This window comes from Rhineura floridana, chromosome 6, assembly GCF_030035675.1.
Source record: "Rhineura floridana isolate rRhiFlo1 chromosome 6, rRhiFlo1.hap2, whole genome shotgun sequence".
Classification (NCBI taxonomy): domain Eukaryota; kingdom Metazoa; phylum Chordata; class Lepidosauria; order Squamata; family Rhineuridae; genus Rhineura; species Rhineura floridana.
Genome location: NC_084485.1, coordinates 146,914,477 through 146,936,857, shown reverse-complemented (window position 1 = coordinate 146,936,857; position 22,381 = coordinate 146,914,477). Strand labels below are relative to the sequence as shown.

Below are 22,381 nucleotides of genomic sequence, written 5' to 3'. Positions count from 1 at the left end.
TAAATTAAGGCTGAATCCTGAAAAAACAGAAGTGTTCTGTGGTCAGAGTTTTCATGTCCAGGAGGTGGGAAGATGGCCTGTTCTGGATGGGGTTGCTCTTTCCTTGAAGGAGCAGGTCCACAGCCTGGGGGTACTTCTTGATCCAACACTGTCACTGGAGGTTCAGGTGGTCTCAAAGGCTAGGAGTGTCTTTTTCCAGCTCTGGTTGGTTTGCCAGCCTCTTTTGGACAGAGAAGACTTGGCCACATGCTCTGGTAAGTTCCAGACTGGATTATTGCAGTGTGCTCTATGTGGGGCTGCCCTTGAAGATGACTCAGAGACTTCAGCTGGTCCACAATGCAGCCGCCAGATTACTGGCTGGGGTGCCCTGTAGAACTCATATAACCCCTATTTTAAAACAGCTGCATTGGCTGCCAGTTTGTTTCTGGGCTCAGTTCAAGGTACTCACATTAGTATTTGGGACCTAAGTCATTTAGGGTTGTAAATATCTGAAAGACTGCCTCCTACCCTACAGACCCCCTCTGGTGTTGAGATCAGCAGAGGAAGCCCTTTTGAAAGTTCTGCTACTCTCAGAAGTTTGGGTGGTGGTGGCCTGGGAGAGGGCATTTGCTGTGGAACTCCGTCCCCACCGAGGTGCATCTGGCAACTTCATTGTACAACTTTTGGTGAATGCTGAAGATGAGCCTCTTAACCCTGGCCTTTGACACCTGAGATGTATATTTTTAGGACCCAACCTTTTTTCCATGACATTGTTTTGATTGTTTTCAACTGTTTTTAAGTATACGTTTTTAAATTGTTGTAACCTGCTGTTTTGCCAAAGGTAGTTTTGCCAGAGGCAAGAAAATTGGGACCTTAAAAACTATGAAACACACTTGTGAAGAAAGAAAATTTAGTGCTTTATTGAAGCAAAGCTGTTGTTTTTTGGCTGCCAGGCACTAAAGCACTCAAAGCAGCTAATGATAAGCATAGATCTTATCTTACAGTCTCCCTTTTCCTGTTGGAAGCCTCAGACAGCAACAGTGAAACAATCCCCTTTATGGTTCCGTTTGGATTTACACTGCGCCTTGCTTCAGGCCCGTGTTGAGGCTTATCTTCCCAGATCTAGGGCCCTTTATTTATACCAAAAAGAGCCCCTGGGAGGGGGCACAGGTGGCACCTATACCTGTGAGATTTTTATCTTTCCTAGTGGCCAGTTTACTTGAATCTCATGCCTCTGCCCTTTGTTTATCCCTCAGTGGTCTTGGATTTGTGCTAGCCAGGGCTGGAAATACAGCTGTGAAGCTCATTCCCAGCCCCTGTCAGCATATGTGATGAGCTCATCCACTGTCTGTTTTGGCTAATTTTGGCTAATTTCCCCAGCTTTTTGTCAACATATGCAGAGTGAGAAAGCCTGCCAATTGAGCTTACTATCCTAAACAGAGCTTCACAGATTACTATACCATGCAAGCAACCCGAGAAAGCAACAAACAACCCTAAAGATCAGTAAAAATGGGTGTGAGACAAGAATATGGAACAGGGGGAATGGGGCATGCCACTCTAAACCTCCTTGGTACACCTAGATGTCTTGCGGATCTATTTGCCCATGCACCTGCTCTGGGATCTTTGGGTGAAGAGCAGGAAATAAATGATGGTAATTATGATAATTGCATCCCAGTATTTTCTTTGCAGTCTATACTGCTGTCTCTGTGTCACTGTTTGCTGGAGCATAGTGAGGATTCGGGGTAATGTGGCAAAAGTTGTAAAACGTGCAGAATGACTGGAATCCTACCGGCATAAATTGGCTTGCATTGTTGGTCACAAGTTCTTCTGGAAAGCCAAAATAAACAAAGGTGTTCTTCAGCTTTGTAACAATGCTATGGTGGGTAATGTCAGGCAAGGGAGATGCACCTTGAATCGTACTCTCCAACAACCAAATAGTGCTGGCCTCTCAATTCACACAGTTAAGCTGCAAGCCTTTTCCAAGATTTGTTGGTAAGGTGTAGTGGTTAACAGTTCCTTCAGTTCGACTGTGTCTGCAAAATACTTTCTAGTAATCTCTGAAAGATTAAAAACCTAAGAACATAAGTGGAACATGCTGGATTAGACCAACAGCCCATCTAATCCAGCATCTTGTGTTCACAGTGGCCAACCAGATGCTTATGATGAGCCTGCAAGCAAAACCTGAGTGCAATAGCACCCTTCCCACCTGCGATTCCCAGCACCTGGTATTCAGAGGCTTATTGCCTCAGACAGTGGAAGTAGAACATAGCCGTCATAGCTAGTAGCTATTGATAGCTTTATCCTCCATGAATTTTTCTAATCCTCTTTTAAAGCCGTCCAAGTTGGTGGCCATCACTGCCTCCTGTGATTCTGCGTGAAGAAGTACTTTCTTTTGTCTATCCTGAATCGTCCAACATTCAGCTTCTTTCAACATCCACAAGTTCTAGTGTTATGAAAAAGGAAGAAAAACCTTTCTCTATCCACTTTCTCTGGCTGCTTCCACACATGGAGCTGATTGAGTTAATGCAGAGCTTGGAAAAGTTACTTTTTTGAACCACAACTCCCATCAGCCCAATCCAGTAGCCATGTTGGCTGGGGCTGATGGGAGTTGTAGTTCAAAAAAGTAACTTTTCCAAGCTCTGAGTTAATGTCTTAAAAAGGTAGTGCTTCTGTTCCGATTTCTAAAATCCCTTTCACGCTGCAGGACCTGTTACGTTGAGGAACAGCAGTTTTTTCACCAGATATACTGGCATTTCACGCAATGGTCTTTCAGACGGCTGCAGCGAATTTCTTGTTTTCGTCCCTCACTCATTATACACATGTGTATTGTTCCCCACTGCGTAGGAGGTCTAAGATCTCATCCCGTCACCATGCAAGTCCTCTCCTTTTAGCATCTGACTTTTAAAATTATTTTAGTTGTATCGACACAGGGGTGTGTGTAGGAAATGGTGCTGCTATCTGTGCTAATGCCAGAATATCAGTACAATTTTCGTCAGGCAAAACAACAACAACTGCGTGACTAAAGGATGGGAATGCACTGCATGCTGGGATGCCTGTCATGTGAGTGGCTGCAGCTTGCAAAAAACTCCCACAATTTTCCAGGTCCCCAGTCTTGCTAACAGATTATTTCTGGTTCATTTATCATGGAAATTAGCCCTAAACTTGCACTACATTCCACTAGAATTCCGGAGCTAGCTTGTGCATCGTGTGAAAGATCAAATATAATGCGCAAATTACCAGGTAAGAAATTGTCAAGAATAACGGAATAAAGTGCAGTGTGAAAGCTGCCAAGTATAAACTTATTTGAAATGTGGTGTTGGAGGAGAACTTTGTAGATACCACAGACTGCGAAAAAGACAAATAATTGAGTGTTGCATCAAATTAAACCAGAACTGTCACTAGAAGCTAAAATGATGAAACTGAGGTTATCATACTTTGGACTCATAATGAGAAGACATGATTCACTAGAAAAGACAATAATGCTAGGAAAAACAAAAGGAGTAGAAAAGGAGGAAGGCCAAATAAGAGATGGATTGATTCCATAAAAGAAGCCACAGACCTGAACTTACAAGATCTGAACAGGGTGGGTTATAACAGATGCTGTTGGAGATGGCTGATTCTTAGGGTTGCCATAAGTCGAAATTGACTTGAAGGCACATAACAACAAGAGTTCTGGAGGAGAATTCAAATCATCATCCTTTCTGAACTATGCAGTTGTAGAACACTCCATCTAGCCCCCAGCTGCTTGTATGAGTGCTAAATATTGTGGGCTTGTTGTCATCATTAGACTGGGAAATTGGAGATCACGCCCTTTATCTTTGTGAAGGCAGTCTCCTGATCTGATTTCCAAAACTGGGATATAGTGGATTTTTGTAATAGGTTTGGTGGCTGTGTTTCTGTTGAGATGTCTTGCAAATGTCAACTTAGATAGTGCACTATTCCTGGACAGTGTTTCAATGCCATATTGTTAGTTGATGTTTTCAGCCCCTGTTTATTTTCCAGGGAGAATTGGTGTCTGCAAAATATGGAGCATATGAAAATTTGCCATCCATTGCTGTAGTTACTTGTACCATATCACAGCAAAATACCCTTATTTTGAATGCTTCCTGCACTGTGTTCTTTTAGCTGGGCAAACTCCTGTAATGTTGTTGAACCTTTCCACATCTTGCATCTGGAGTCTGAAAGGGTGCCCCACTGTAGAATGCTTTAAAAATGTCTAGCTGCTTTCTCTGGGCTTCATTTTGTGTTACTTTTGCAGTGATAAGAGAAGTGAATTTGTGTTCCCCCCAAAACCCACAAAATGGCTGATGTAACCATTTCTAATGTTTTGTGAAGTTGAGTTTGCCTTCTCCAAGTTGCTCTTTGTTTGGGGGATTTGATCAGCTCTGATGGCCTTGTCATCTCTATCACTAACACCAAGCTGCATTCTTTCATAGAGCCATTTGTCTAGAATCCCAAGTGTTAATCTATGTCTAAAGTGCTCATCTTTTTTTTTAATCCTCATTGTTCATTCAAGGTCATAACGAATGACTCAATAGTTTCTCCGGGCTTTTGAGCAATTTGATAGAAGTAGGGCTCTCTGGTAAGCCACATTCATCTTGAGGATGTGTCGAACTTGGCCAGAGCAGTCTCAGTTTATAGCTGCGCTTATGACCCTCAGCTCCTCTCCTCAGTTTTCAATATGAGGATAATAATAGTAGCTTGCCTTGGAAAATAGTTATAAGGATTCCTGAAAAAAGGCATGTAAAGGGTTTTGAAAGCTTTATACAGTACTATGTGAACACTAAACACATAGTATTATATACTGAGCATAATACATTTATAAGTATAATAAGTATTCCTGAGAGAAGGCCAAGGAGAAAAAGCCCAGACCTGGGATCATATCACCACCAACTCGAGAAGGACACATCAGTGCCCTGAGAGAAAACTGTTAGAGCAACTCCATCTGCATCTTCCCTGGAGCTGCTTAAGACCTGAGGGAAGGCAGAAGCTGTGGAGCCCAAGCCAGGGAACTGTCTTGGGCTCCATGGCAGAAAGGCAGTATAATAAATGCAATATTTATTATTTACATTATATCCTGCCCTTCCTCCCAGTAGGAGCCCTGGGAGGCAAACAAAAACACTAAAAACACTCTAAAACATCATAAAAACGCTTTAAAATATATTAAAACAAAACATCTTTAAAAACATTTTTAAAAAAGCTTTAAAAACATCTTAAAAAGCAATTCCAACACAGATGCAGACTGAGATAAGGCCTCTACTTAAAAGGCTTGTTGAAAGAGGAAGGACTTCAGTAGGTGCTGAAAAGTAACAGAAATGGCGCCTGTCTAATATTTAAAGGGAGGGAATTCCGAAGGGTAGCTGCAACAACTCTAAAGGTCTACTTCCTATGTTGTGTAGCACGAACCTCCTGATAAGGTGGTATCTGCAGGAGGCCCTCACCTGCAGAGCGCAGTGATTGACTGGGTATGTAAGAGGATACTTTCAGGTATCCTGGTCTCAAGCTACAATAGGGCTTTGTACACCAAAACCAGAACCTTGAGCTTTCCCCGGTAGCTAATGGGCAGCCAGTGCAATTCTTTCAGCAGCGGGGTGACATGTTGGCAACACCCTGCCCCAGTGAGCAGTCTCGCTGCTGCATTTTGCACCAGCTGCAGCTTCCAGACCAACCTCAAGGGCAGCCCCTCATAGAGCGCATTATAGTAATCCAGCCTAGAGGTTACCAGTGCATGGACAATAATGGTCAGGCAATCAATATGATTGAATAATTAATTAATTGTCATCTTAGTTCTCTCTGACCTTTTGAAAAGAAGGAAATGTACTTTTATGAAGGAAGATGTTGATAAAAAAACCTTCTCTTTTCCTAAATGTCTACTCAACGTTCCTTGCCACTGCCAAAGAGGTAAAAGGAAAATGGCATCATTTAACATTCTTGTTGTAGACTCTATAGGAATGATGAGAGAAAACTTTGGCGTTTCCCAGGAGGCCTAGAAAGATGAAGAGCAGCTTACTTTACCAAACAAGCTTGGTGGTTCTTTCTTACCATTCAGTGGTTGCAATGTCAGAAAGAAGTACCCCCATGGCCAATATTTTTGGCTCGCCATGCTCCAACTGAGAGCCATATCTATCTCAAGACATCTGTGGCATGGCGATGGCTTAAAGGAAAAACAACTCTTAGAGGTAGAAACCCCTTTAAATTTGAGGGCTATGTTCCTTCACAGGCAATCTTCTGGGGGCTACCCGCTGCTGGTGGATGGGGTAAGAGGCAAAAAGTGGACAGGGCCAGAGGCACAAGTGGGCAGAGCAACAGGTGCGACACTTGCCTTTTGTACAGTAGATGACGTGCTAGCAACACAAAAGTCAGTGGATTCTATATCCTCCATTCAGGCAAGCAAAAGGTATTATCAAGGTTGAAGAACACATCTGAGCCACACAGAAGCATACAAGGCACAACCTGGTAAGGGATCATGCCCTGGGTGAATTCTGAGAGCCAGAGAGGGAGAGCTGCAGGGCTGCATTTGGGCCTTGGCCTTGAGATTCCCTACCCCTGTTATAAAAGGTTGTCTGCCTACTGCCCAGAGATGATTCTTATTTTCCAGAGGCAAACAAACAAGGTGCTTTTACGAGCCAGTATTATGCGTTGACAATTAATAAACTAATATTCTGACAATAAAGTCAAGTTTAGGGCTACCACTGTATCATTAAAACCCAGCCTAGTTTAGTGTGTGAAGTGTAAAAGCCATTTGGATCAATAATGTCTGAAACCGTGACTGGGCTATAGACCTGGATTAATGGCAGGCAAATGCCACTAGCAATAAGCTGGGCAGACACTGTAGACAAACAAAGAATTTCGAACCAGCATTTCTTCTAAATTGTTTGCATATGGTCCTCAAACATGTCTCACTTGAACCAGTCTTCTGATAAAATGGTTCCTGGGCTGGATGTTAAAACCCCCCGATAGTGCTGAGTGTCTGTAGTATGTTGGTCACAGATACTCCAGATCTGTGAAGAATCTCTCAACTGCTGGTTAATCCTACCGAACTGCAGGATATAACTTGCCAGGGTCCAAGGAGGAATCTCCCAACACAATTCTTTGAAACCTGGTTATTAAATAATGCTGATGGCATAAAACTGAACTTGCCACTGCTAAATCTCAAAGTTAGACCAGTGGGATAATGTGACTCACTATGTCAAAAGCCACTAAGAGGCCTGGAAGAAGGAGCAGTAGAAGTCAATTTCCTTTCCAGACACGGGCTGTCTACCAGGGCTAGTGCCAAAGCTATCTGGGAGTCTTTTTAGACTCTTCCCTCTCACTTGAGGCTCAAGTAGCCTCGGTGGTTAGGAATGCGTTTTACCAACTTCGGTTGGTAGCCCAGCTACGTCCCTATTTGAGTAAAGAGGACCTTACATCAGTGGTACATGCTCTGGTAACCTCACGTTTGGATTACTGTAATGCGCTTTACGTAGGGCTACCTTTGAAGACAGTTCGGAAGCTACAACTAGTGCAAAATGCGGCGGCCAGATTGCTGACAAGGACCAAGCGGTCCGAGCATATAACACCTGTTCTGGCCAGCTTGCACTGGTTGCCAATATGTTTCCGGGCTAGATTCAAAGTGTTGGTATTAACCTATAAAGCCTTATACGGTGCGGGACCACGATACCTTGCGGAACGCCTCTTCCGATATGAACCGGCCCGTGCACTACGTTCTGCTACGAAGGCCCTCCTCCGGGTTCCAACTCACAGGGAGGCCCGGAGGGTGATGACAAGATCTAGGGCCTTCTCAGTGGTGGCCCCCGAACTATGGAACAGTCTCCCTGAGGAAGTACGCCTGGCGCCGACTCTGCTTTCCTTCCGGCGCCAGGTCAAAACCTTCCTATTCTCTGAAGCATTTTAAGTTACATTGATCTAATTTTAAAAATGTTTATTGTATTGTTGATTGTATTTTAATATTATTTTGTTATTCATTGTATTTTTATACTATTTTATGTTCACCGCCCAGAGAGCTATCGCTAGTCGGGCGGTATATAAATTTAATAAATAAATAAATAAATAAATAAATCTTGAGGGCACTATGAGTGGAATCTAAAAGAACAGGTTTTCTGGGGGTTTTCTTAGGCTGTTGGCACTAATTATCTGACAGAGCACAATTTACTGGTTGGACCAATAGAAGGCTGCCTATCTGGTAGCTATATGCATTTGCAAGGCGGAGGAAGTTCATATCTTTAAAGAAGGAATGCAACTATTCACTCTTTTGCTTGGCCACTGGTAGTCTAGAAAAGGTCCAGAATCATTTGTAGCATTCTGGATTTCTCTAGCAGATATGCAACGGTTTTTGGGCAGATGAGTCAACGGCCTGGATTGCATGTCACAATAAGCCAAACAGTGGCTCACTGGGACTGTGCAAATGTGCAGGCTCCCAGAGATGAGCTTGCAGCCGCTTACCTCTTCTGCAGTAATTTTTATACCTTGGCTACAGCTCATGCTCATTACACACTAAGCCAAATGACAGGGGAGGAGCAAAGCAGCCGTGAGCTCTTCTCCAGGAGTCCACACATTTTCATGGTCCCGGTAAGCCGTAGTTTGCCTTATCATGATGTGTGAATCAGGCCAGTGTGGAAAGAGTTAAGTGAAGGTAGAAAGTTAGAAAATAACTGCTCTAATGTATGTAAGCATTCTGAATGTAGACCCATTTTTACATTTACATAGGTATATTATATCTGTTGTGAAATATAGTCGTTAGGTATAATTGTACCTTTCCGTGGGAGGGAATTACAAGCACAGAGTAAATAAAGGCACCTGTAAAATAACGTTTGGCTTCCCCAGCCGCCGCTGTCCTTTTGTTGACTAATGCAGTGTCTGAAGAGTACCAGCGCTTAGAGGGGAAGAGTGTTAAATCATTGAAACTAAAATTAAAAACACAAGTGTGTGTGTGTGTGTGTGTGTGTGTGTGTGGAACAAGCATTTGTGTAGGAGTGGTTGCAGTCAGTTACGCTCAGTGTAGTCTGAACATTCAGTAAAGCTGAAGACAGATATACTTCTGACTCAAGATGCTGTGTCTTCCAGTAGGTGCTTCATTTGCTTTTGGAGAAACAAACTTGGGAATATTTTAGACAAATTGGAAATTGGTTGGAGAGAGTTGTTTGATTGATTTGCTCTGTGGCATTTATTTCCTTCTTAACCAACTGCTCTTTTGGCATTCAGGTGGAACACCAGTACTCGCACACATTTACTGTGACAGTTAAACAAGCCAAGAATGTCACCAAAGGGTCTTTTGGAGATATGCGTGAGTATCACTTTACTTATTTATTTATTTATTTATTTATTTATTTATCTATCATATTTATTTATTTATTTATCATACTTATATACTGCCCCATAGCTGAAGCTCTCTGGGCAGTTTACAATAAGTAAGAACATTAAAAACAAATACACAGATTTAAAAACACATCTTTTAAAAACAATTTAAAACACAATTTAAAACACAATTTAAAACTTTAACTTCGTTGGGGTCTGTGGGTAGTTTTGCACTGTGGTCTGTGGGATTTTTTTTTTTTTTTCGTATATGTCCCCAGTAACATGTGCTAGATTCTTACCATAGGAAAAAAAGTCTGATCTTAAAGAAAACTTGCAATTTTTCTCTGGCTTTTAACTTATTATCAGTCACTTATAGTCAGCCAGCAGGTTTTTTAACATTTTTGTTGGCTGAATTTTAAAAACGGCAGACTTACCTTTTTATTTTATGCTTCCAAATAGCAACAAAGGTGAATGAGTGTGTTTGCTAACTTTGGCAACTACAGTTACGCTTCTGAGACGGATTTAGAAGGAGCTTCAGCGCATAGCCTACTTACAACACAGAGGTTAGCTGTGGTTGAGAAAGAGGGGGAAATTCTGCTGAGTCACAGGGCAAAATAGAAAGTAAAGTCAGGGACCAAAAGTGGACTTTTTGTTTCAAAGGCAATATAGTATGCACTTTTAGAACAGCGGCAGCCACTGTTGTGCCCTTTAGATGTTTTGGGCTATAGCTCCCATCACCCCTGGCTATTGGCGATGCTGACTGAGACTGGCTAGCCTGGTTTAGAAATGAATGCATGATAGTTGAATAAATCAGTTTGGGTCTCTTTCTTATGCATTCCCATCCATGCTCAACAATATTAGGGGCTATTACAAAGCATGGACACTGAAGTTTCAAAATTCTCTTGGCACATGTTTCTTAATTTTACTACTGAGGAATTTTCAAAAGTAATGGTGTGTGAGAGAGACCTGTCGGGGGTGGGAATTATATCCCACCCAGTACCCTGTAAATATGTTGTTTGTTTCTCAACCATTGCCTAGCTGAGCTTGAACACCTTCTCCACATATATATTGACATCATAAACATACAGTGTTTTGGAATTACAATACAACCAGAATTTTACGCCATATTTTGTGGGTTTGGATGGTGTGCATATATAATATATATATTGCTTATGTATTCTTCATGAATTATAATATTCTCATGTGGCACAAAGCATTTTGAGAGAGTCTCACCTTATGAGAGAGTCTCTTATCCTACAGGTTACGCACAGGGGCAAGTTTGTTTCTCACATTGAGGCCAGTGACACTGTGCCAAGCAGGTGTTGAGGCATTTGCATTTTCCTCTTCAATAAAGAGAGAAAAGTGGTCTTCTAAAGATTCTTGATTGAGACTTGCCATTAAGTCTTGGCTACCTATTGAAGTGAGAGTGCTGCTTGCCTGCAAAGATTTGCAGATGTAATTGGGGTCTCAGTAACCCCAAAAGCTGGATTAGTAAATTTGTGCAATGTACTGTGATGAACAGTGATATCTTTATAAGGCTTATAGCCTTATAAAAGACCCACCACTAAGGTCTCTTCCCACGACAGGTGCTGCTGGGGCATTTTGTCAGGAGGTAAGGAGAACTGGGACGGTTTGATAGCTACCCCTGGTCCGCCCTGTTGCTGAGCAGCTCATTTGCCTTAGCTTGTTATCACCTGCTGCAACCCCCCCCCCCACGGAGGAAATGGAGAAAGCTGGAAACAGGCACTTATCAGACTGATTGCCCATAGCCTTATAAAGGATACACCACCAACCCATGTTGGGCCACCCAGACAGGGATGACCCTGAATGGTGAGACACCAAAGGGAATCTTCCCTTTGGGTTGCTCCTTCAGGGAGTAATGAGGGCGTGGGCACTACCTTCTTCAGTCTTTGAAATAATGGGTCACTCCTGAATGGAGACAGGAGTGGCAGAGTATGTGTGGTGTATGTTTCCAACTTGGTTTCTTGATGAAAGGTGGAGTGATGAGGGGAACAGCCACTTGGGTGAGAGCTTAGATTAGTTGTTTTTTTCTGGTTACACCAGCCTTTCCCAACTAGTGGGCCACCAGATGTTGTTGGACCACAATTCCCATCTTTCCTGACCATTGGCAATGCTGGCTGAGGCTGATGGGAGTTGTGGTCCAACAACATCTGGTGGCCCACTAGGGAAAGGTTGGGTTACACACTTGAATAATTAGGAAGCAGTTGTGGTGCGAGCACAGGATATGTGCAGTGGAATGTCTTGGAGTAAGTGTGGTGGTGAGGAGTATGGGCATCTTATTGCAAGTTGCCTTGGGGGGCGCGGGAGGAATGGTATGGTGATGATAGGGGTCATCAGGCAGGCACCGAAAATAGTTCAGTGAAGGTGCCTGCCTGATGTCAGTAGGTAGAAAGTTCCAAAGAGTAAGTGCTGCCATGCTAAAAGATCAATTTCTTACAAGATGGGTTGTACTACCTCTGAAGGAACAGGTAGGCAGGCTAGAGGTGCTCTTGGAACCATGTTTGTCCATGGAGGCCCAGGTGACCTCCATGGCAAAGTGTGTCTTACCAGCTTCGGCTAGTTGACCAACTGCACGCTGTCCTGGTTGGGGATATCTTGTTCACTGTGATTCATGTGTTGGTAGCCTCATGTGTTGACTATTGTAATGCATTCTATGTGGGGGTTCATTTATGGCTGATCTGGAGGCTGGGACTGGTGCAGAAAGCCATGGCTTGGATAATGAGTAGTGCCCTGTATGGGGTGCATATCATGCTAATGATAAGGAATCCTCGCGGGCTGCCTGTTCACTACTGAACCAGTTTTAAGGTCTTGCTACTAAACAACTCTAGAACGGGTTACTTGACAGACTGACTTCCCCTCATAGTGCAGTAAAGGCATTAAGATCATTCGTTTATTGCTTATGACTGTGGTTTGACTATATTTTGTTTTATTTTTGTAACTATTAGAATGAATCGTGTAATTTTTTGACGTTGTAAGTCGCCTTGAGCATGGCTCAGCTGTGGAAAGGTGGTATGCAAATTAATGGTGATGATCATGATGATGATCATGATGATGATGAAGATCATCAAATGGAATATGATGAGTTGTGCAGTGATCTGGAGATTATCAGCTTGTGGTAACATGGAGGTGGGCTTTTTCACTGTGTTGACACGTGTTGCTCTCCCTGCTCAAATCCGAGCGGCCCCATGAGCACTGGCATTCCATCAGCCTTTGAAGACCACCTGTTTAGACGAGCATGTCCTCATCTCCTGAACTGAACCTCGTGTTTTAATTGCTGTTTTACCTGTTTTAATGGGCTTGTTTTATTGGACGCTTATTTTAATGGTTTGATGGAATTGTTTTATTATGTATTTTAATTACATGTGTTTTTTTTGTAATTTGTTTTATGATTGTAAACTGCTTAGAAGCTACTTTGGCAACTAAGTGGTATATTAATTAAAAATATCTGTGATGAAAAGACCAGCTTTGTTGGACCACAAGGAAGGTTCTGACTGGAAAAGAAATGTTTTAAAAAATTAGGTTTGTAAAAGGGCTTTTGTAAACCTGTCGGGTACTATTGACCTCTGAGTCTGTTTGCAACAAAGTTAAGGGAAGCAAATGATTTGTCTATTGTGAAAACAGACAAAATAATGTTTTTGCACTCTCTATGTTCCTTTTTCACATGAAATGGACAGAACACGTTCTGGGCTAAGTATCGTATCACTTTTGGTGTCATACTTGGAAGGGCAAGTGTGACAGATGGGAACTAACTGGCTTCTGGTATGTGTGTGTGTGGGCACCGATTTATCTAAGAGAAGCACATAATTTTACCCATTATAGGCAAATGGTATATCCTGCCCCTTGCCCTGCCACGGGATGACCAGGTCTCCACTGGCAGAGCTCCCACAGAGGGGTGCACAATATATTTTTGTGCATGGAACACACAGAGTCACACACAGAGTGCTCCTTCCATGAGTTCTTTCGATATATAAGCTCTTCTTCTGCTCCCCACAACCCATCTTAACGATGGGCAATTCTTTCTAATATGAATACATCCTTTCCTATTTTATCCTCTGAACATCTCTGTGCAAGGTAGTGATTTGCCCAAGGCTTCTGTAATCCAAGTCCAACATTCCCCCCCCCCCCCCAGTGATGATGAACATTTTTGGTCAATGTGCCATTAGTGAAGACCATACCAGGAGGCAGTATAGTATGCATACAACGCATATTTAGTCTCCTATACCTTGGGTTAGTTTTGTCTTTACTGTAGACTGAGCTTAGTACCAGGCAGCAGTACTTCATGGGAGAGGTAGGTGGAGTGCAGTGCTGACTTTGTGCCACGGCATGCCTATGAGCACTCATGCTTCACTACAGGAATCCCACACACTCCGGCCACTGTGCCACTTATGGCATTAGTGTCACAGGTAGGCTACCCACATTATATCAATTTCTTTCCAGTGACCCTTAAATTTGGAGGCATTTGTTTTAAATAGATGACTCTTCATTTTATGACTGAGGTGGGATTTGAACTCATGTCTTTCAGATTAAAGTTTTGTCCTCGTCACTTTGGTATGAATGACTAGCTTTTTCAGTGCTTTTGATGTTAAATGGAAATTATCAAAGCAAGTTTAATATATTATGCAGATGACACAAGGCTGACTAATATATACAACGGTCTGACTTTGAAAATGTGGGGTGACTGTGGGATGATTGCAGACTATCTGGATTTTTAGCAAGATTGTCTAAAATAAGTTTTATATCTGTGACATGGAACTGCTTACAGCCTAGGATTTCAAATCACGGGGGTAGCCTCTTTATGGAATTATAGGATATCTGGACGGTGGGGGCAGGGAAGGGAGAGACATGGTTTGAGAGAGAGAAAGAAAATCCTAAGGCAGGTGGAACTTTTTCCTTGCCATCAGTGAAGGTGAGGATGGGTCAAATGCCCACAGCAACTGGCAGAGGACTCTCACTAATCCACATTGAATATGTTGGTGCTAGTGGGAGATTCTCCCCAAAGCAAATACCAGCTTCAGAAAAGTGATTTTTCTCAGGATTTCAGCAAGGTACGAAAGAGTTAAATTTCCCCTCTGCATCTGCTGTGATCCAAATAACTATCAAAATTTGCATTAAAAAAAATCTGCACCTTAAATGAAAAGATGCATTTAATGTCATGTATAGCTTGGCCAATAGTTTGTGCTGGGCTAAGATGCCCCGGAGGTAGTGCAAGTTCCAGAAGTTTGATGAGGATAGAATGACTACAAAAAAGGAGTTTTCATGTTTACTAGTTGTTTTAGTGAGAAGGAGGGAGCGATGTTTTGGCATCCGTTATGCAATATATTTTACTTTTCCTTCTTAATATGCAAGCCACACTCCAAAACAGGTATGGCTAATTTCTGTATCTTTGAAGACCATTCAGCTGTCAAGAGAGTGGTCTAGGAACTGGAAATATACTTTGCTATTAAAAAAAGAAAATATTCCTATATAAGTGCCTAGGCTCTATAATTAGGTTGATGCCATCTAACACTTCGGACTGACTTCAAGGTGTTGCTGTATGGCTTAAGTTACCATCAACTAATAAAAAAGTGACTTCAAGATTTTGTCAGGAATTCTCTCAGCCCATGACTGGGAATCCATGAACAAATCTTGGCTTCTAGGTTGGAGTAAAACAAACCAGGAGCGCTGGGTCAGATGTAACACTAGCCCACCTGCTTTGTGGTTGGTGTCCCCAATAGAGGAAGGGAGAAGCAAAGCAGGCACTATCACTATCGCTTGTGCACAGACTAATGTGCTTAATCTTGGTTAATGAGAGTAACCCTGTTACTTTCTACATGTTTCAGAGTACATGTTGAATTCTGAAAGGAAGTGGCATTTTTATTCTTTTTAAAAAATAACAATGTCACATCAGGTTATGGCTCTAATTCAAGGTTCAACCTGCAATCTCTCTCTGCCCCAGTTCACAGTAACTTTTAAAAAGTTGGGAAAATGATCAAGCAGCTCTTCTGTTATTGCGGCCTATTGCCGAAATAAAACACAAACACCATTCATTGGGTTAAATCATGGGCCACTTTATTAAACAGAATCAATTAGAATAATGAACCTGCAGAGGGGAAATCAAGTGCGGGAGCATTCTGATGATCCAGGCAAAGCCTGCTTGCAGCCATAGGGCAACCAGACCCTTGCCTGAGCCCGGGGCTGCCCTGTGCCAGACCCCAGCTCATGCCACACCATGACGATGTGTAGGGGGCCCAACCTGCATCACCGCCCCCCGGAGCCCTGAAACTCCGAGCAGGTGAGGCACGTTGGCCCCAAAGGCGGCCCGTGTTCTGCCCCCGGGCCGTATAGCCCTGAGCTGCAGGCTCCCGGACTGCCAATCACCCCCAAAGGTGCCTAAAGGTGTCACCTAGCTGCCCTTTCCCTTTTAACCTTTCCCCTGCACTTCCTTGACCAGTGACCATTAACATGTTAAGCCAAAACAGACCAATCAGCCTATTGACCCCAAAGGCACCCGTGCTAACCCTTGACCCTTCCCCCCAACCACAGTGTGAAGTAGGCAAAAGAAACCTGTCAGCAAAGTGAGGCAGGCCGGCCAAAAATTCCTAGTCGGCCCCGTAGCGACCAAATGAATCACACTGCAGCAGAGGGAGGGTTGGGCGGGTGCCGCCAAAATTCAAAGGAGGGCGGGAGGCTGGCAGAGCGGCCTTAAATGGCCTTCAGCAGCCCCACCTCCTATTGCGTGTCACGCAGGCACGCTAGCGCGCTGCGTGCACACCCACATCCCCCACGATGGCAGCCTAGGCTTCGGCTGCGACCGCAAACTCGCCCCTTAGCCCGGCAGGTACCGGGCACGGAACGGGATTGCGGCCTATTGCCAAAATAAAACACAAACACCATTCATTGGGTTAAATCATGGGCCACTTTATTAAATGGAATCAATTAGAATAATGAACCTGCAGAGGGGAAATCAAGTGCAGGAGCATTCTGATGATCCAGGCAAAGCCTGCTTGCAGCCACAGGGCAACCAGACCCTTGCCTGAGCCCGGGGCTGCCCTGTGCCAGACCCCAGCTCAAGCCACACCCTGAAGATGTGTAGGGGGTCCAACCCTCATCACCGCCCCCCGGAGCCCTGAAACTCCGAGCGGATGAGCCACGTTGGCCCCAAAGGCGGCCCGTGTTCTGCCCCCAGGCCGTATAGCCCTGAGCTGCAGGCCCCCGGACTGCCAATCACCCCCAAAGGTGCCTAAAGGTGTCACCTAGCTGCCCTTTCCCTTTTAATCTTTCCCCCGCACTTCCTTGCCACAAAAGGGGGACAAGCCTCTGCTTAGTCTCCCTTTACCCCACACCCGATAAGAATCTTGTGCAGTCCGTCAAGAAGATGCCATCATTGCCTCACAACTGCATGTCCTCACATGCCTGCCACTGAGGGCCTTGCCCTCCAGCAGATGACCAGAGGCTATTGTAGCCTCAACTGCATGTCCTCACATGCCTGCCACTGAGGGCCTTGCCCTTGAGTAACCAAGGTCATTCCCACCCAGGGGAATGACCACCACCTGCGGGACCTTCCGCACTCAACTCTGCTGGAACAACATGGGTAGGACACCCAGCCACCAAAACGTAGCCCACCATCAGAGGCCCAGCTGTGAACCAATGTGCGTTTGCGGCCCCAAGGCCAGCCTATGAGATCATGCCATGGCTGCAGAGTCGGCTGCGCATCTGCTCCATCCCCATCCAGCAACCTGCCAAAAAACAGAAAGAATCATGAACAGTTGGGTCCTGGACCTTCAGACTCGCCCCAGGGGTGAATGTACTCCATGTGCTCCATAATTCCACCTTCCAACAGCCTACATCTGCATATACCAAACCAAATAGACCGCCCCAGGTAGGCAATTCCCCTGCCGGGTATGCAGCCCCAGTTCCATAGGAGCATGTCCCCCAAAATCCCATGTGTCTGCTCCCAGGCTCTGCAACGCTAGACCGAAACTTTATGAGGGGAGGTCCCTCCCCCTGAGTATCAGGCAACTGGGCCTGTAGCTACAGGCCAAGAAACACTATGACACCCTCACGGGACAAGTGTCCAGTCCTGGGGCAGGATAAAATAATGGTGAGCCTCTTGTGCCCCTGGTCTGCCTGGAAACAAACCTCGGACAGCAGGATGGCTCGTAGGGAAGTCTGACCTGGACCCAAACACTCCCGCCCTCCATCCAGAAGGCTCCAAAATTAAGTGTGAGGGCCGCTGCACACAACTGCTGGTCACAGGGCACCTCCCTGACCAACAATCCCTGGCGGGTCAGGTGAACACGGAGGATGAGGATAAGGGGTACGGTGGTGTGCATGGGCCAGCCGGACAGCACATGACGTATCCCAAGCCGTCTGGATGGTCCCAAAGGCCAGCCTACCTTGCAACATGCTGATGGACGGGCTTTGCTCCTACCATCCATGATGAATTCCTGCGCGTGATTCATAGGAATAGGCCACACTTTGTCTAGCCCCTGCCAGCCCCTAACTCCCAGAAATCACCTCCTGCCCTCTGATAGCTGGTGAGCATCCTGGAGCAACAGATACGCATATGGTCATATCTGACTCCCCTCCCCCATCACCCAGTGTGTGGTATGGGACTAGCAGTTCTCCCCCCCCCAGAGTCGGTCCCTCCTCTAACTAAAAACACCATTGACACACTGCCGGAAAGGGGGGGCCACGCTGCAGGTTGGCGCATAAGGCAGCCAAAAAACAAAAACAAAACAAACCCTGAAGCTGTGGTAAGGCTGTGACATCCCTGTTATGGCACCATAAACCCCACCGTAGAAGGCCCCCAACACCTGAAGCGCAGAAATCCAACACTTTCCCAGCCCTGACAACTCCAGGATCTTGATCTGCAACAGTTCAAGCCCTTTTCCCGGGCAGCCTGCAGCCCTGGGTCAAAGAGTCAATCTTAATACCCTGGAAGGTGAACCCTGGGGCCAGATCCTCCATTTTCCCTGCTGCCAAAGGAACCCCCCCCGTTCATAGCCACGCCATAAATGGTGCCATCAGGTGCTAACATGCACCCAAAGTCTGCCCTACCCGTGAACCGTAAATCATGAAAATAGTGCCCCACTGCTTCAGAGCCCCCTCGTCTCCTGACTGTCCCTTCCAAGAAGGAGCTGAAGTGCTCCATACAAGAATACAGCAGCCCATAGGTAATGCTCTGCTGCCTAGTCGACCTAAAAGGCAAAACTCAACAGCTGGCAATGCAGGCAGATTAGCTGCCACACTTGCCCCTAAGGTACCTCTGCCACAGGCGCGCACCATATGGAATGCAGTGTAGTGCACTGTGCATAGTCTATCTGGCATGAAGCCATTACTGACTGACCCCACTTGTATGATGGATGATGAATCAGGTAGACTCCGCCCACTGCCACATTGGGCCCTATGGGGGGGCATTGTGAGAGCAGAGGTAGAGGATGATGGGAAGGGGCCAATAACCCTGCCCAACTGTATGTCTTTATCAATAGTCCCCTGGACCAGTGCGTCTGTACCTAAGACTGATTTAAGATTGCCGGCCATAAGGGCAAGCCGGGGGCCACAGTATAGGATCCAGAAGAACCGCCTAATAAAGAAAAAACCGCATCATAAATTGAGTCTCCCCATATACTGGGCAGTCTGCCAGCAAGGTCCATAGCACCTCGAGCTTAGCTGGAAAGGGACACTTTCCTTGAGCAGTCTCTGCTATCCTTCTGGCTTGTTTTTGTGACTTCAGTTGCGGGTTCATATTCAGCAGTTATTAGATGGCATGGAGCTGAGCAATGTCATCCTCCAATGTCTGCAGATCAAACGACTCCCAAAAGCACAGGACTAGTGGCCTGCAAAAAGGTGGCTACCTCATCCACAGCCAGTTTGCAAACTAGCTAAAGAGAAGATGCAAGCAAATGTGCAACCTGTACATGATTACTGAAAAGAATTTCATTATGTTTAAATAATTTACTCAAAGAAATATGACTTGGACCAATTCTATGCATTCTTATTTATGAGAAAATCCCACCGAGTGGCCTTAAATGGCCTTCAGCAGCCCTGCCTCCTATTGCGTGTCACGCAGGCGCGCCAGCGTGTTGCGTGCACACACACATCCCCCACGATGGTGGCCTAGGCTTCGGCTGCGGCTGCAAATTCGCCCCTTAGCCCGGCAGGTACCGGGCGCGGAACGGGATAAGTCACAGGCAGAGGATGCTAACCCTAGGGAAATACTTAGCTTTCAATATGAAGGGGTGGGTACGCCTAATAGTGAAACCTTTCTACTTTATCAATCCTCTGGGCCTTATTCTTTCTGATTGGTATCTAATCAGCCCTAATCTGAACCATAAAAAGGTGATAGAAATTTACTCTCTTTTTTTTTTTACAATAATTTTTATTCAAATTTTCATAAAACATACAAAACAAAATCATAAAACATTCAAAGACAAAAAACAAAACAAAACAAAAATGATTAAACAAAAAAATAAAATGTTGACTTCCCATTTGTCGCAGATCAAATCAGTTGTAGGTCTACAATATATAACAATCCTGTCTCTTAAATTATATTATAAAACCACTTTCCTCCAGTAGTTATCTTAATTAATCATCAAATCTCATAAACATTACTTTATTCTTTCCACAAAAAGTCAAAGAGAGGTTTCAATTCTTTAAGAAATATATCTATCAATTTTTCTCCAAATAAACATGTCGATTAATCCATCTCGTTAATAATTATAATAATCTTATTGTCATAACCATAGTCCAAATAAACATATTGATTAATCCATCTCATCAAAATCTGTTAGGTCCAATAATTTCAATAGCCATTATTCCATTATCCATATTAATTCCATCTTCCATCTTCAATAGTCCTGTTAAGTCCAGTAATTTCAGTGTCCAATCTTCCATTATCAGTATTCCATAATAATCTTGCTGTCATAGCCATAGTCATATAATAAGAGTCTGATGGGAATTTCCTCTATCCCAAATATTTTCTTGCCATCAATTCTGAATAAGTTGCTGAAATATTGTTGTAAAGTCATATCTGTGTTCTTCTTTTTTACAAAATGCACTGGCTCATCTCTTGAGAGTTTTTCCATTGTCACATGGCTGCAGTTAATTCCATAGATTTTCTCTATATCAAGCTCCATCACGTCAATCCAGTCCAGAAGATTATCCAAGCCATTGATAACTTTATCTCTAATATCTTCATTAATTTCTTCAGAGATAACGTTAAATTCCAAACAGTAGATTTTATTTCTAATATCCATAAACTCCAGATCTTTTTCCAATTCCACATTTGTTCCAATCTCCAGGGCTTGTATCTTCCCTTTATTTTTTCTTTTCTCATCTCTGATCTCATTCTCCTCTCTCACAGGATCCCCTATTTCTTTAAGCTCCTGCGTCATTTTGCTCAGTTCAATTTTCAGCTCCTTACTGCCCTGTCGCAGGGTTTGTTTCGTTATCTCAATCTCATCCATTATTTTCTGAAACATAATTACTTCCAGATTCTCAGCCACTTTCTTGATTGCCATTTTTAAAACCACCAAAACAAAACAAAACAAAAATAAAGAAGAACCACTTCTTATTTCAGCAACAATTGGGTTAATATTCCAGGCTTGATGACATCACAGTATAAACAGAGCAGCCTGCCTTATCTCTCTATGTTCAAGAACACAAAACAAATTTAGTTCCCAGCATCAAAACAGTTAGTGGCGTCGTGAAGAAGCAGATTCGTCAAAATAAAATAGACCAAAAAGAGAATAGTCCCAGACAATATAATGTTCCTCGGAATAGAAATCCCTCTTCTGTTTATATCTTTAGAATGCACTTCCAGGACAGCTTTTTGCAATAGAAACAGAGATAAGCTGTTAATTTCGTGAATAACAGAGCTATAACTCTTATAGCTCACCCAGAAGTTCTTTAAAGCTGATTCATTTGACAAATCTCTTTTTGCTGCAACAATTTAAACCAAGTAAAAAAAATAATAGAAAGAAGGGTGCTTGCCTGTTAGTCCGTTTTCTCTTTGAAGAAAAGATAAACGTATCGCATTAATCAGATAGAGCTTGTTCGGAAGTCCGTCCGGCATTGCTGGCTGGACCTTTTCTCATAAATTAATGAAATCCAGTCCTCCCAACAAAAACAGGCTTTTGAGGTTGATCTCTACGTTTCTCCCTGCCCGGGAGAAATTTCATCAGTCAAAAAAAAATGTTCTGACTGATTTATATCTGAATAAGCTTCTTTTGAGGCGGGAGCCCGTCTCAAAAGCAGGCACAAGCGAAGTCACCCTTCCCGGAAGTCCGACAGAAATTTACTCTCAAAACTATTGATCTGCGAGTCATGTAGATATCCTGGCAAAGCTGTGAGCCAAGCAATATGCTGTTTAAAGGTTGAGTTATCAGCTGAGGGAGTTTTTCCTGAAAAGTGAATAGGATTTAGAACTAGCTACTCTACATCAGATAACTGTTTTGTATTGGTGTAATTAATAAATAACTACAAGTGGTTCATGACAGATGTTCTTGGAGGTCACTGATTCATAGGGTCGCCATAAGTCGTAGTTGACTTGGAGGCACATAACAATAACAAACAAGTTTGAAATAATAACTTTGAGAGCCAGTGTGGCGTAGTGGTTAGAGTGTTGGACTACAACCTGGGAGACCAGGGTTCGAATCCCCACACAGCCATGAAGCTCACTAGGTGACATTGGGCCAATCACTGCCTCCCAGCCTCAGAGGAAGGCAAAGTTAAACCACCTCTGAATAATGCTTACCATGAAAACCCTGTTCATAGGGTCGCCATAAGTCGGAGTCAATTTGAAGGCAATCCATTTCCATTTTCCTTTGCAGACGTCATCTCCCTAAGAGGCAATATTGGTAGAGGGGGCTGCGGGATCATGCCTTCAGCCTTGCCCCTGAGATCATGTGAATTCTCTGGGCCTGTTGCATGGTTAAAGAAAACTGCAGTGCAGAATCAATGAATTATGTATTCATGTGATTCTGATTTTCTAGGGTTCTCGGTTGTGTGGGGACCACCTCCCCACAGACACTCAAGGCTCCCTGCTGAAGTTAATTTTAATCATGCAAGGGGGCTGGAGAATTCACATGATCTCATAAGCAGAGCT

General features: G+C 44.0%; 1 protein-coding gene across 6 annotated transcripts in view; it reads left to right on the top strand.

Annotated features, from left to right (window-relative positions):
• The window catches only part of PLA2G4A (phospholipase A2 group IVA), a 177,558-nt gene that overhangs the window by 72,586 nt on the left and 82,591 nt on the right, over nt 1-22,381 (top strand). For 4 of the 6 annotated variants that reach the window (XM_061634012.1, XM_061634009.1, XM_061634010.1 and 1 more), the window contains one exon: nt 9,181-9,262. In XM_061634012.1, coding sequence (XP_061489996.1) covers nt 9,181-9,262 — 82 coding nt within the window. Of the gene's footprint in view, nt 1-8,474; nt 8,548-8,959; nt 9,042-9,180; nt 9,263-22,381 lie in introns of those variants that run through there. The other 2 variants (XM_061634007.1, XM_061634013.1) reach the window with 2 other exon arrangements.